At 37.6% G+C, this 16181-nt stretch overlaps 2 protein-coding genes across 2 annotated transcripts; both read left to right on the top strand.

Moving 5' to 3' along the window:
* The first annotated feature begins 2459 nt into the window (after positions 1 to 2459).
* Positions 2460 to 7345, top strand: LOC132840199 (nuclear factor 7, brain-like). Its single transcript, XM_060861680.1, has 6 exons — positions 2460 to 2888; positions 3293 to 3388; positions 3670 to 3900; positions 4065 to 4087; positions 4247 to 4365; positions 5698 to 7345. Exons 1-6 carry the CDS (start codon positions 2499 to 2501, stop codon positions 6291 to 6293), a joined length of 1455 nt encoding a protein of 484 aa, XP_060717663.1. The 5' UTR covers positions 2460 to 2498; the 3' UTR covers positions 6294 to 7345.
* Positions 7346 to 9748: 2403 nt separating this feature from the next.
* Positions 9749 to 15883, top strand: LOC132840404 (zinc-binding protein A33-like). The gene is made up of 6 exons (XM_060862026.1): positions 9749 to 10242; positions 12887 to 12982; positions 13098 to 13328; positions 13561 to 13583; positions 14578 to 14696; positions 14824 to 15883. The coding sequence occupies exons 1-6, from the start codon at positions 9856 to 9858 to the stop codon at positions 15399 to 15401; spliced, it is 1434 nt and encodes a 477-aa protein (XP_060718009.1). The 5' UTR covers positions 9749 to 9855; the 3' UTR covers positions 15402 to 15883.
* Positions 15884 to 16181: the final 298 nt, after the last annotated feature.

The raw sequence follows: 16181 nt of genomic DNA, 5'->3' as shown, positions 1-16181 counted from the left end.
GGAAATGTGAATTTTGTGACAAAATACAGGAGCATTGAATTTAGATCAAATTGTATAGAGCAATAAATGTTTATTTATCTACTCTAAGATATGGTAGATGTATAAATAAATATTAAATAATAAATATTCTTGCAAAAAAAAAAATAATTAAAAAAATACTGGATTTATAGAAACTTTATAATAACTTTTTAAAAACTTTTACTGTTTTTTTTGTGACTAATGTAGTCCTCCTTCTACTGTACATATATTGTATATTAAAATAATATTAAAATCGCTGACAGGTAACGTCCAGCACATGCTACATTGTGAATGTGTGTGCTTGGCCTAATGGTTAGAGAGTTTGACTCCTAACCCTAAGGTTGTGGGTTCGAGTCTCGGTCCGGCCACGACTGAGGTGCCTTTGAGCAAGGCACCAAACCCCCCAACTGCTCCCCGGGCGCCGCAGCATAAATGGCTGCCCACTGCTCACTACGGTGTGTGTGTTCACTGCTGTGTGTGTGCACTTTGGATGGGTTAAATGCAGAGAACAAATTCTGAGTATGGGTCACCGTACTTAGCTGTACTCTATGTCACGTCACTAGTGCTCTCTAATCAGTTGATCGATTCTCCCACCTTGTGCCCAGTTCTGTGGGATAGATTAGGCTTTATAGATTGTAGTGATGAATAAATACACAAAACAAACCTGCCCACCCTGCAATCAGGAACTGAAAGTGAAACCAACCACACAGTAGTGAGTTCTCATAAGAGGTTGACTTTTAACAACGTAGAAAGACTAGGAAAGAAGTGAAACACTTCTTTGTTGATGAGGCTTTCGATATGGCATCTAAACGTCGAAACAAAAGGCCGCCTAGAGGAAACGATCCAGTAGAAACCCTCCTGTAAACCTGGCTCTGAAAAACCAGAGACACGGAGAAAAGCTGAAACTCACCTGTTCAGAAGACAAACAGGCCGTGTGCTTGATGTACACATTTTCAAGCAAACACCTACAACACCGCATCATCCCTGTTGACGAAGTAGCTGCTCCTCTTAAGGTAGGCACTGATAGCCCACTAGCTTAATCTCGTAAAACAAATGAAAACAATTTACATTGTGTATTTATATCTATATATGAGACTAGATAAAACTGTTATAATGGGTACACAATCAAACACGATTACAATAATTTTCAATAAACCTTACCATTGAATAAAGCTTGCACTGTTGTGTAGTTGCACTTTATGTATTATTATTAATTATTATTATTATTATTATATTACATTTTATATTTTTTATTCTATTGCAGGGTTCTCCTCACTTCGCTGAACCCAAATTAAATGGACTCGTCAGAAGCTGTTTAAATTTCAACCCGATCAAATTCACAGATTTTCCAGCCCCTTTCCGCTGTTCCAAATCTGACTCCCTGGACAAATAATACTCCTCTGCATGTGCATCAATCAATCAATTTTACACACAGCAAGCACCAAGACCGCACAAGGATGCTAATGGTTAGAGAGTTTGACTCCTAACCCTAAGGTTGTGGATTCGAGTCTCGGGGCGGCAATACCACAACTTAGGTGCCCTTGAGCAAGCCACTGAACCCACCCCAACTGCTCCCCGGGCACCGCAGCATAAATGGCTGCCCACTGCTCCGGGTGTGTGTTTACGGTGTGTGTGTGTTCACTGCTGTGTGTGTGTGCACTTCGGATGGGTTAAATGCAGAGAACAAATTCTGAGTATGGGTCACCGTACTTAGCTGTATGTCACGTCACGTCACGTCATGTCACTTACAGGATAAAGAAAACACAAGGCAGATACATTCAAACTGGAAACTGCTGGGATTCTACAGCATTAGGAATAAGATACCAAGCTGCAAAATAAAACTGTTGAATATATCCTGCTGCATTAGTGTTTTAGACATGTCTTATTAGTGAAGGTGGTATTTCATATTAATGTTTAATATTTCTTATTGCCACTAGCTCATAGCCACCTCAATTTTGTCAAAGTAGCTATCAGAAGGGGAAGAAAAGGTTGGAGGCCCCTGTTCTAAAGTATATGAGCTATACAGAGCCAAAAACCCCTTAATATTTCACAATAATAACACTATGCTATGTTAGAAATATTTTGGAAATCCTTGTTCACAAGAGGTGATCTCATTTAGAGAAACCTTTCAAAAATGGTGGCGATGAATCAAGATAAATACATTAAACCTTAATCATAAAAGATTGTATTAATCACATAATATATATTTTATTGTTTATAAATATTTATAACAATCTAAATATATGTTAAATATTTTATTTATTGTCTATAGTAATGATTTTGTTTGTGTGAGGGAACAATGACTTGGAACTGAAAGTAAAGGTTAAGGTATTTAGGGTAGTTTCCCAACATACGTACATACACAAATGAGGTCTGAGAATAGGCTGGTGCATAAAAAGGTGATTGAAAGAGAAACTGAAATAAAAACACGACTATGAACAGCCAAGTTACTTCAACAGATTGTTGATAAGTCTATCGTTATGGCCTCTAGTAAACGTCCCTTCTCTGAGGAGGACTTCACGTGCCCTGTGTGTTGTGATGTCTTTAAGGAGCCCGTGCTCCTGTTGTGTGGTCACAGCGCGTGCACCAGTTGTGTTAACCGGTACTGGGACACCAAAGGACATAGAGAGTGTCCTCTTTGCAGGAAACGATCCAATAGAAACCCTCCTATCAACCTGGCTCTGAAGAACCTGTGTCAGACCTTCCTGGAGGTCCGAGGAGATCCCGAGACGCTCTGCGACATCCACAGAGAGAAGCTGAAACTCTACTGTGTGAATGACAGACATGCAGCGTGTTTAATCTGCAGAGAATCTAGAAAACACTCACAACACTGCTTCATCCCTGTCGACGAAGCAGCTTCTGAACTAAAGGTAAACCTTTCACAGGTTAAAGTAGTGCAACTAAAGTAGAAATTTGCCAAATGACACTTGTAATGTTTTTGATTTTTCATTTAAGCTTTGTTATACAGTTAAAATAGTATAAAATAGTATACAAATGTGAATCAAATGTCTCACAGATGAATAAACATACTATTTCTATACTTTGTGTTGCAGTGACCCTTAGTGGAAACTTAGTGTATACAAAGAAGTTCTGTAATAATATTCTGGATATGATGTTGTGTTAATATTCGAATTCATTATGATTCAAACATTTCTGATCTATTGATTTCTCGTTTTTTATTTTTTGTTCCACTATGTCTTTCTTTTTTAGTTATAAATTTAATTTCGGTTGAAATAAATTACAATCAGAATATATTTTACATTCTTGATTGTAGGATGTTCTTATGAGATCACTGGATACCTTGAAAATGAAAATGAAGATCCTCCAAGATGCCCAGTTTCACTGTCACCAAAATGTAGCTCACATAAAGGTGAGAAATGCTAGACTATTTAACTTGAATAGGCTAAAAAATTCTGGCATTAAAATTCTGGCATTAAAAATAAATCTGATAGTGACCGCTATTAACTTGTTGCATATTATAAGTTCTTATATGTGGCCATGTTCATACATGGTGTTTTTTCTACACTTCTAATATTAGATCTTATAAAACTTATAAAAATGGGGATATTATAATGTTTTAATATTGATGACAAAACATTAGACATAAAATGATTGCGTCTGACTTACTGGCATTTGTGTTAATCACTTTAGCAACAAGCAGAATACATAAAGAATCAGATAAAGGAGGAGTTTAAAAAACTTCGAGAGTTTCTGCAAAAGGAGAATAGAACCATGATGAATCAGCTGAAAAAGGATGAGCAGCAGAAGACACAAAGCCTGGAAAGCAAAATAAAACGAATGGATGAAGAGATAAACTCGCTCTCAGACACGATTAATGACATAAGAAAAGAGCTTGAATCGGAAGACATCAAATTCGTGAAGGTTAGACTTCCAGTCTTTCATCCATTAGACCATCCATTCGTCCAATATTAATCTATCCTAACCCTGTTAAATACTGTTATGTTGTACTGCTTACATTGCATAGTTGATCATAATTTGTTTTTTAACCCAAACTTATTATTATTATTTATTTATTTTTTTTACAGAAGTTTGACAAGACTTTGGCAAAGTAAGTTGGAATTGACTTGCTTCTCATTTTGTTTTTAGAACTATATAAAATATCTATCTTTGTTATAGCTGTTAAACACTCAGACCGGTTATGGCTAGCTTATGAACATAAAGAAAGGTGCTATTAAGATCAATGCAGAACTTGACTTTTTTTTTTTAGAGCTCAGTACAAAGATTTTGATCCAAATGTGGCCTCTGGTGAAGTTATTGACGTCGCAATGTACGTGGGAAATCTACGGTTCAAACTCTGGAACAATATGCAGAGCATCATTAAATACAGTGAGTCTTTGGTAATGTTCTCATATAATGGATAGAGTTAGGTGGAAACAGTAGATTCACTCTGGCGACCCCTAAGGGGAAACGTAGAAGAAGAAGAGAACGGTAATATTCCTGGTAGGGATGCAGATAGACTGATTTAATAAACCATTTCAATAAGCCAACTTTATTCCAAATAGATTGGTATTTGAAGCTATCTATAATTCCTTCTGTATTGACTTGCATAGCACGATGCTGCCACCACCATGCTTTACTGTGGGTATAGTGTGCTTTGCTTGATTAGCCATATTTTTTGTGCCAATGTTTCTTTTAAAAAATTTCCCCTAGATTTCTACTTTGCAAAAAATTAGGGAGGGTTGGATGTTTTATTTTCCAGTCAGAAAGGGCTTATATCTAACCACCATACACCATATGTCAGAATACAAGAGATTATTATATGTAGGAAAACACATATTTACACACCACTGATAATTATGTTCAGCCAAAGCTAGAGCTTTCAACAATTTGAAGAGATGATCTGAAATGAAAAGGATCCCAAACAATATAAAGAAACTTACTGTCTGTATCAGTGGTCTTCACTATTTTTTTCATGTGAGCCACACTGATTGGGCAAAGTCAATAGGAGAGCCACTTTCACCGCAAAGTATGCCAAGTTATTCAGTCTTAAATAGCTTATCTGCTTAAATACAATGTACGATATTGCAATACAATAATTACTCGAGTTGCGGATGATGCATGCTCCCCATCAGTTACCTCTTTTGTCACTGTCACATTGCTTTGTTGGTGTTCATTTTGTGCGCGATATTGTTTGATAAGAAATCGATCCATTTTTTAGTCCATGTGTACAGTAAACACAAGTTGTTAACTAGCATGAAACACAAACTAGCTTCTGGCAGGCCGCCAAAAACTGGCTATTGCGCAGAACGCAGTGAGTCAGTGACGAGTCAAATAATATATATAAATATATATTATTATTTGTAATACAGCACATTCGTTTTTCTATGCTTCCCTGATTTTAATGTTATTTAAATGAAAAATAAATTTTAACCACATGATCATCGTATTATTTACTGCCGTGCGAGCCGCATATTAAAGCTTGGAGCCGCGCAATGAGTAACACTGGTCTATATTGAAAGTAGTCATTTGTAGAAAAGATGAAATGTGTAGTACGAACTGTGCTTAATTTTTGTATTCTGTTTCTATGTTTACATATATGAATGTGTGGATAGTTGATTTGTTCAGTGAAAACATTTTTCCTTTCTGAGAACAATAAAGAACCTTTCACTCCTGTTTTAGATATGATAAAGATACACTTCTTATGATTTGTCTCTTCAGCTCCTGTGGTTTTGGATCCAAACACAGCTCACTCGCAGCTCATCCTGTCTGCAGATCTGACCAGCGTGAGAGACAGTGATGACGACCGTGAAGACAAGGCTGACAAACTCAGACCACCAGTTTTGGACACTCCTAAGAGATTTAGGAGTTTGTGTGTGCTGGGTTCTGAGGGCTTCTCTGCAGGACTGCACTGTTGGGATGTTGATGTGAGAAACAACACCTTCTGGATGCTCGGTGTGACCACAGAGTCTGTGCAGAGAAGAAATCCCAATGTTTTTCCCAGTGGAGCTTGTGGCATTGGGTATGATGGTCAAAAGCTGTCTGCTTGGTCTCCTTGGGGTGTGTACACTCCTCTTACTTTCTCTGCCAAACCACGGATGATCAGAATCCGTCTGGATATGGATTTATCAGAGGTGTGGTTCTTAGATACTGCTAGCAAAACCGTTATCCACATGTTTACGCACCACTTCGCTGAGAAAGTCTTTCCATTCTTCCACAGCATGTGCAGCCTATCTCCTCTGAAAATCATGCCTCTCGAGCCTTTTGTAGTGCTGGGGGACGTCCCCAAAAAATGCCACACACATTTCCAACTATAATCCATAATTAACGTTATGTATTTATTCTGTTTTAGCAACTTGAAGAACAACAGAATTAGTTCAGAGTACAGTCTGAAATATATAGGCTGATGTAGCAAGTACAATGAAGCATCAATCCAGTTTTGTTTTGCTTTCTATATCTTTCATGGCTAGAGGCAAATCTGATAAAGGTGTATAACAGGACATAATGCGTCAACTGTTTGTTCAGATTAAGACATAATGCTGGTACACTTTAAAATGTTGATCTTCTACTGTACATCTTGGGTTCGAATAGTTTTTCTTTTAACAGTTTGTGTTATTAGTCATAACTCTAACTCAGGTGACCGGCTCTTTCACTTTTCACCCTGGTTTTCCCCCAATCTTTTGTCGAGATTCTTAGTGACAAATGTAGAATACTATGCCAATGTTTTTTTTTCCGTTCTGATGGGATGATTTGTTGAAATGGCTTAGCACTTTCTGGTAAATTGACATTATACATGACAATAATTATCATGGAGCTATTATACAGATAAATACAGTGATGTTTTATTGAAACAAAAATAAGACAAGGGTATTGCACTAATCCACCTCCTAAATAGAAGCCTATATAGGTTTTATTGCTATTGATTTAACTGAATTATTATTCCTCCAATACATATCTATTTTTTTAATCACGTCTTTCAAAATTGCACTGAAGTATTAAGCCATCTATGAATTGGATTTGTACCTGGAATCTAAGTGATTATAAAAGAGTCAAATGTAAAAATGTAGCATAGCCTGTACATATATTCTTGACTTACATTTATCTCTGTACTGTATGCCTGAGGACTGCACTTACGCACTTATTCATTCTTGCATTTAATTTGATTTAGGTTTATGATTTTATTCATTTAAACATTTAATGTCCTTTGGTTTTATATAGTGTTCAATATCAGTTATGGTTCCTGTTGGGATGGTTGTTGTTGCAGCACGGACTGTATTAAGTGGTGACACCAGTCGTTTCATGTTGTTTGCATGTGAGAGTACAGACCGGGTTTTGTTGTGTTCAATAAAGCTAAGTGTACGCAACTATATTGGCGTTAACCGTCCATTCTATTTATAATAGAGGATAGAATTAAACAGTTCCCACTCTGGATTCTCCCTCTGTATAATTCTGCTTGCAATGTATGAAAGTGTATAATTTACTAGTAAAAGCCTGATTTTTTAGTCATTCTTTAAAATATTTTTGTTATTGTTATTATGTTATGTCAATTTAACATCTAATTAAGAGGTGCTCACACCACCCGATTTAGAAAGCCATGAAAATACCATGAATTTATTATTTGTTATCAAACCATGAAAATACAAAATCTACGAATGTAAAGGTATTTTGAGGAATGGTCCAAAATCCCTTTGCAAATGAATCCAACCTTCTCAGTGGACGAATGCTGTTATTCCTCCAGGGAATTTAAACTGTGGGATGCCAATAATTAAGAAATCAGTGCTTTACACAAAAAATACACTGATTTCAAAAAATTAATTAGAACTACACAAAATTCCAACACAGTGAAAGAATTACTAATTGCAAGTGTAAATAATTATATTTTTTTTTTTTCATGAAGGGTTATGATCATAGTTGCAATTTTTAATGAGTATTATTAATTATTAAATAATTATTATTATTGTGTCACTTTTGTCTATTAAAACAATAGGCTTACAAGGGGGTAAGTCTTCTCCCATATCTCTAGATGCATTGTACAATTAATTAGTCTACACACTTTTTCACAATATATGTAAAACCTATAGTAAAGTAAGTAAGTAGGAATAAAGTAAATAGATTTCTGTTAAACAATTACCCCTTAGTTCCTCAGGAGCTCTCGGTTGCACTATTATAAACTGTTGTAGAAAGGAAATTATTTACATTTACATTATTTACTGTAGAGTGTCACCCAAATGAGGATGGGTTCGCTTCTGAGCCTGGTTTCTTCCTCATGTCTTCTCAGGGAGTTTTTCCCTGCCGCCGTCGCCTCCAGATTGTTTATTAGGGATAGGGATAGATAGATATATAGTAGTTTAAATTTTAAGTTAATATTGTATATATTCATTTATTTCTTTTTATCCTTATTTTTTCTTCTACTTATTATTATTATTATATATTTATTTCTTTTTTCTCTCTTCTGTTTCCATATTTCTGTAAAGCTGCTTTGAGACAATGGGAAATTGTTAAAAGCGCTATACAAATAAATTGAATTTAATTTAATTGAATTGAATTACATCATAAAGTCGATTGCTTAAGACAGAAATAAAGACATTATCACCTTCACTCACATCCTTGCTCACAGTCGAATAAACTATAGAAATCCTTCATAATAGAATTCAGTCATAGACTTCAGGGTAAGGTAACGTTAATTGATAGATGATGATGATGAGCAATTACTTTAGATATATAGTTAGTTGATATTGTTGACTTGTTAGTTCAGTTCAATTTAAGTTTATCTGTATAGCGCTTTTTACAATTGACATTGTCTCAAAGCGGCTTTACAAAACATAAACATAGAACAAAAGTTAATATAAAGAATAATATAAAAATTAATAGAATACAAAAATCAAGATTAATATTAGATATATGTAAATGTGTATGTATTTATCCCCATTGAGCAAGTCTGAGGTGACTCAGTCAGCAGTGGCAAGGAAAAACTCCCTTAGATGGTAAAGGAAGAAACCTTGAGAGGAACCAGACTCAAAGGGGAACCTCACCCTCATATGGGTGACACTGGAGGGTGTGATGATAAATATACAGTACAGTCTGACAAATGTTGTATTGATGTAAAAGACCACATGGAGATCACATCTCCTCTTTAGTATCGCAGAGTCTAACTGGAGCTGGTAGATCTCCAGATGCTTCAGGATTCTCACGGAGTCTGCCTCATCTCGGTCCTTGTCGCACAGAAGACAATCGGAGCTGGTACTTCATAGAAGTCACATTTCATTACCATTAAACACTTGATTTGTGCACAATAATAAACTTGTGTATAAGTGAAATCATTTTTTCTCATATTTATGCTAATGCTAACTGACATCTAACATCATGTGAATGATGACCGGTTTTGTTTGTTCGTTGTGAATTGCAGTCGACAACTCTACGGGTGTTGGATTGTGCTAGTCTAGTGTTTAATGTGTTGGACCATCAGTCAGAAGGTTGTGAGTTTGAATCCTAGGTCCACCAAGCTACCATTACTGGGGCCCCTAAACAAGGCCCTTAACCTTCAGTTGTATGAAAAATAAAATTTAATTTAAGTCACTCTCGAAAAAAGACGTCTGCCAAATGCTGTGTATGTAAATATAGAAGTCGAGGCAAGATGCTGTGAACGATGAAGGACAAGGAAGAGCAAAGAGAAGCTGTCAGATTAGCCTTGTTTACATAGCAAAGCATTTTCTACTCATGGAGGTTGCCATGTTTTATTCATTAAGACCTGGCAACCCTTGGCTCAATCCGAAAGTAAAACGTCAGCAGCTCTAGACCGTGTACGGCGCATGAGCGAGGAAGTGAATTGAACCGTTGATGTTTTCTGAGGAGGTAAAACAGTTAGCTTAGCCACTTAATATGGCGTCTAAACGTTCCTTCTCTGAGGAGGACTTCACGTGCCCTGTGTGTTTTGACGTGTTTAAGGAGCCCGTGCTCCTGTCGTGCGGTCACAGCGCGTGCACCACGTGCGTTAACCAGTACTGGGAAACCAAAGGACACCAAGAGTGTCCTCTTTGCAGGAAACGCTCCACTAGAAACCCTCCTATCAACCTGGCTCTGAAGAACCTGTGTCAGACCTTCCTGGAGGTCCGAGGAGATCCCGAGACGCTCTGCGACATCCACAGAGAGAAGCTGAAACTCTATTGTGTGAATGACGGACATGCAGTGTGTTTAATCTGCAGAGATTCTAGAAAACACTCACAACACTGCTTCATCCCTGTCGAAGAAGCAGCTTCTGAACAAAAAGTAAGCTCAAGTAAGCTCAAAAAAAGAAATCTCATCGTCACTTATTCCTAATGATCACAATGCGTCTAATGATCTCATTAAAGATGCCTTGCCACACGTATTTCATTACTTTTGTGGTAATGTCTGAAGTTTACCATGGACTCTGTAACATTTGTTTGTGGAAATAATGCCTTGGTTACCTTCTTTCGAGCCATTCTAGTGTGGTATAGAAAGCCTGCAGGAAGACTCGGCTCGATTTGCGCCAGTTCTCATGAATATTTAAATGAGCTATGCTGCTTGGCTCCGATTGGCTAACCGCTAGGATATGAGAGCATGACTATTCATTCACCCAGCGCAATAAGTAGCCTAGGCTAGAGGAAATTTGTTTACAATCACCTTGAATTGCGACAGAACGGCTTCTTCACAAGCCCGTTGTCGTTCAGCCATCCTTGCTGTATAGGAAACTCACTGAGCTACACGAATTCTGGGGGCGCGGTCTCAAGTGGGAGCGCTCATGAATAGTAATGAGCTCAGTCACTCTGACGTCACACTGAGCAGCTTTTCCAACTGACCTGATTTCTCCCCTTATTTCTTTTAAGTGGCTAGAACTGACCGGGGAGGTAACAGTTCGTTATCAAATTCACGACACAACACAAATACATATGGACCGAACACATATCAAAAAATACAAGTAAAAACGGTTTTGTGTGGAAGGGCACCTTTAACCCTCTGAGGTCTGAGGGTATTTTTAGGGCCTGGAGAAGTTTCGTCATCCCCTGATATTTGTGCTTTTTTTCAGTTGCTTATAAAGATATAAATGGCTAAAGTCTAATATCACTGTAATCAGCACAAACTGGACTACAATAATATGTGAGCAGCGTGTATTTACATGATTGTGTTTTTGAGAAAACAATGTTTATACGTGGTTAGTGAAAAATGAAACATTTTAAATCACTCGAATAAGGCCATAAAACACATACAGAACATTGGTTCACAGGACGTTTTGCTTCAAAATTATGTGAAAACCATCTCGTTTACTCGCTCACAGAAAACAATATATTGATTTAAATTTTCTAAGACACTTTGTTTGTAAAGGGCATATGAGAGTAGGCGTCAACTATCATACATATTAGTGTGATTCACACCTGAGAAGACAAAGGCCCGCATAATGAGCTGCATATTGAGCCTTTCAGGCAGGTGTGTGACTGAGAGAGGAGTTACAAGAAAGAATGTGAGGACAAAATAAATGTGTATTTTTTTGTTTGTAGTTTATTTAGAATATTTAACTATCACACAAAATAACTTTAGAAGTTTGTAATAACACAGAAGACACAATCAGGGCAAAACTGTGCAAAAAAAAAAGTGTCAACAGGAAGAGTGCAAGATAAAAAAGGGTGTAAGGTTTGTAGAAGCCCACTAACCTACTCTGTCACATAGCACCAAGAATTGAACAGTTATACATCTTTGTGCCACTCGAGGAAACAGTTCCTTTTCAGCTGAACTTTTGCAAAGCACACAGGTCCGGCGACCAGTAGTGGGATCTGAGGCCTGCACATGGTCAGCACTGGTCCGTTTTGGTGGTATTTTCTGTGACACACCACAGAGCTCTGCAATTAGTTCTTCCATAAACTCCTTGTGGCTCATGGTGCCATAAAGCTCTTTGTGTACAATAAAAGCATTGATGGCAGCAATGTCCAAGAAGTGTGCATTTCCCGGGGGCGTGTACGTGATTACCTGAATCACCTCAGTTCATTTCCATATGAACAGCGCGCTCAGAGGGAGGCGGGAACACATTAGCTATAATTAGGCGGAACAGGAGAAACCGGACCACTCCTTACTTTCTTACGGATTACATAAAAATAGATGTAATCTATTCAGGTTTTTGACCTGAATTTGTTTATTTAAAAGTAGATATTTCAAGCTTTGTATGCATATATTTATCTTGTCCTCGAGGCAAGTATGACTCATGATGAGCTAATTAACACACCTTGTATGAACTTATCGTACCTTAATGATCTCATTCATTTGGTGACAATTAATGGGGAAGGAAAATCAATCAACACTTCTGTACGACTTACATTATCTCATTTTTATACTACTGAGCATTAAGGGCCTTGCTCAGGGGCCCAACAGTGGCAGCTTGGTGGACCTGGGATCTGAACTCATAACCTTCTGATTGGTAGCCCAACACCTTAATCACTGGACTAGGCTACCACATTCCCATCACATATAGAATGAAAATAGAATTTGGAAGGTTTCATTAAGACTCATACTGAACTAATTAACACACCTTGTTCTCATACCTTTGGTGATAAATAATGCTTCTATATTTACAGCATTGGGCAGATGCCCGTATATCCAGAGTGACTTACATTATCTCATTTTTTTTATACACAACTGAGCATTAAGGGCCTTGCTCAGGGGCCCAACAGTGGCAGCTTGGTGGACCTGGGATCAAACTCACAACCTTCTGATTGGTAGCCCAACACCTTAACCACTAGGCTACCACATGCCTGTCACATGAAAATAGAATTTGGAAGGTTTCATAATGTATATTCTTTGTTTTATGTTCTTCTTGTTAATGTCATTAACCTGTGCCATAATGAATGATATAAAAGCAATATTCTATTCATAGTGGGAATAATTTGTGCATTTTTAATTGCAGGATATTCTTAAGGCTGCAGTGAATACGTTGAAAATGAAAATGAAGAGCTTTCAAGACGCCAAAGTTAGTTTACATAAAAATGTTAATCACATACAGGTGAGACCAGCTACCTATTTAAAGCTGAAACATGCCTTTGGACATGGATAAGAAAAGATTTAGTACATTAAAGCATGCATTTCTAACCGACTGTTACTTGTTTTAACCCTGTCAGCAACAAGCCAAGTACACAAAGGAGCAGATTAAGGAGGAGTTTGGGAAACTTCATCAGTTCCTGCAACTCGAAGAGGCAGCAATTAAGGCTACACTGGAGGTGGAAATAAGGCAAAAAATAGAGAGTCTTGAAAACAAAATAGAAAATATCAAACAAGAGGTACTGTCTCTCTCCAAGACTATTAGAGACATGAAAGTTGAATTACAATCTGATGACATCAGATTCCTGAAGGTCAGTCAGTCTTTCTTTCTTTCTTTCTTTTGAAATAAAGTAGAATTTATTACACCCAGAAATGGTCTCAAGTTTGCAGAAATGGATGAAATTGGTCATGGGTGAAGGGTGGGATTGGTCAAACTTTATTGCAGGACTGAGCATGATTAGTCAGAATATCTTTGCGTCTGTGAGAGTGGAATAAAAATGTCTTTTGCACAACTTTAATCGATTTTTGTTTCTTTTTTTGTAGAATTTTGAGACAAATCTGGCGAAGTAAGTTTTATCGCAGCAGATGCAAACTTTCAACTTATGTAAAACTATTAAGAAATATTCTAATGGCACCATAATTAAAGGTAGGGTCTCCGATTTATGAGAAATGCTTCAGAAAACTGAGTCGGGCCGACAACTAAACAAAAATCAAAACAAACGTGTAGCCAATGAGCAGAAAGGGGCGTGTTTTGTCAATATGGGCGGAGAGAGTGTTCAGTGCGCATGTGTGACGTTAGTAGAAAGCGGTTTTAACATTGACATGGAGGATAAAAACAAAGAAAGAAAGCGAAGAAAGGCTTACGATAAGGCAAGAAGTAGGACGTGTTAATATAGGATCAGCTTTCCAGCGCTGGAGAGAACTGAAGGAGCAGGAAGTTGGCACATATTCACATATTGTAGTTTCCTGAGTCAATAACTCCTGAGCTAAACGCTGTTACTACACAAATAACACCTCTTTTCTATCGTTGTAATGTAGAGAGGCAGCTACAACCGCGTTTTTGTGTAGTAACAGCGTTTAGCTCAGGAGTTATTGACTTGAGAAACTCCAATCTGTGAATATGCGGCCAACTTTACTTAAGACGGCAAGGTCGCATTTCTCCTTCTCGATAGGTGATTAACGTTGGTTTTGCTTTGTTACACAGAACTAATATATGCCGTCCTTTGCATGATTATGCTTGTGTGTCATGCTTATGCTTGATTATGCTTCCCTTCAGCTATGATAAAGACACATTTCTTTAAATTAGTTGCCTGGGTTACGTATGTACGTGTGGGCGGAGCTATCAATACAGGGGTGGGACCCATTTGGGTTAGGGACGTGTTTGTTTTGGTGATTTCAAATGTCAACATTAGCTTTCAAAAATCGGAGACCCTGCCTTTAACATACAATTATATGTACTTTTGTTGTTGCATTTCTATTTTAATAAAACACAAATTAAAATGAAGACTCAAATCTAGTATCAGGATTAATGCACTCCTTTTTTATGTTGTTTTTTTTTAGTGCCCAGTACAAAGAGTCAAATCTACATGTTTCTTCAGGAGAAGTAATTAGTGTTGCGAAGTACCTAGGCAATCTGCAGTACCAGATCTGGAACAAAATGCAGAGCTTCATCAGATACAGTGAGTTGTTTTTTTTTTCATAAATTTCATTAGAGGACTTTCAGCATCTAGAAAGATTTAATAGCTTGACTCATATATCAGATTTTAGTTCTCAGTTGGATCCTCTAATTGTGATTTGTCTCCTCAGCACCTGTTGTCTTGGACCCAAACACGGCTCACTCTCAACTCATCCTGTCTCCAGATTTGACCAGCGTGAGAGACCGTGATGATGACCATGAAGACCAGACTGACTTGAATTGTCCACCGGTTTTGGACACTCCTAAGAGATTTAGGAGTTTGTGTGTGCTGGGTTCTAAGGGCTTCTCTTCAGGGCTGCACTGTTGGGATGTTGATGTGGGAAACAACACCTTCTGGATGCTCGGAGTGACCACAGAGTCTGTACAGAGAAAAGAACCCACTGTTTTTCCCAGCGGAGCGTGGGGCATTGGGTATGATGACCAAAAGCTGTGTGCTCGGTCTCCTTCAGAACCATATACTCCTCTGGCTTTGGCTGCCAAACCCCAGAAGGTCAGAATTCGTTTAGATCTGGATTCAGGGGAGGTGTGGTTCTTGGATCCTGCCAGCAATGCTGTTATCCACATGTTCTCACACCACTTCACTGAGAAAGTCTTTCCATTCTTCCACAGCATGTGCAGTCTGTCTCCTCTGAAGATCATGCCTCTCCAGCCTTTTGTGGTCCTGCAAAAGCTCTCAGAATGCTCTTAAGGTTTCTGCAGGTTGTAATAGCAGGGGTTCATGCTGCTGTGTGACATTATGGACAGTGGAGTTACACATCATGATACTTATTTGTTTTGGTCCACAACTAAAGACAAACAGAATGTAGTATGACATCATTATATCTGGGACTTGATACATCATATTTAATACATGTTTAATGGTATACTTTAAACTGCTAGTTTCTTCCAATGATTACTTACAACTTTCTGTTTTCCAAAGGTGTTTCCATTATGAAACTCAAGTGGACACACAGGTGAAAAGAGGTCTATTAATAAGACTAAATGCAAGTACTAGCTTTATTTTACTCGACAAAGCAACACTGTGATCTGGCTTGTAAATCACTCACATGATTATTGGATCTATAGTAGTTTTTCATACTCTTAGGTAATACTCAAGCAGTGTGTCCAAGTATATTGATGATTAGCTGGTGTATTCTGTCTCATTTAAAAAATAAACTGATTTAACATTCACTTCAAGAAATCAAAACACCTTTGTATGTAGCTTCATACAGTGAAAGAAAAGCAAAGACTTTCAGGATGTTTATGAGTATGGAAGTTTATGGAAATATAGGATTTTTAGGACTAATATTTGAATTGAGGTGTTAATTTGTTCATTTATACGTCTGAATTATGTAGGTCTGAGGGTTTATTGATTCCTCAGGCCTACATCCTTCAGCCAGTATCCCAAAAACCATTCTAACCCCATTCGATTTTCTCGTGGGATATGGTAGCTTAGTGGTTAAGGTGTTGGACCAGTTGTATAAAAAAT

The sequence above is a fragment of the Tachysurus vachellii genome, chromosome 25, assembly GCF_030014155.1.
Source record: "Tachysurus vachellii isolate PV-2020 chromosome 25, HZAU_Pvac_v1, whole genome shotgun sequence".
In the NCBI taxonomy this organism is placed as follows: Eukaryota; Metazoa; Chordata; class Actinopteri; order Siluriformes; family Bagridae; genus Tachysurus; species Tachysurus vachellii.
The sequence above is the reverse complement of the archived record's forward strand: the minus strand, read 5'-3'. Positions and strand labels throughout refer to the sequence as shown.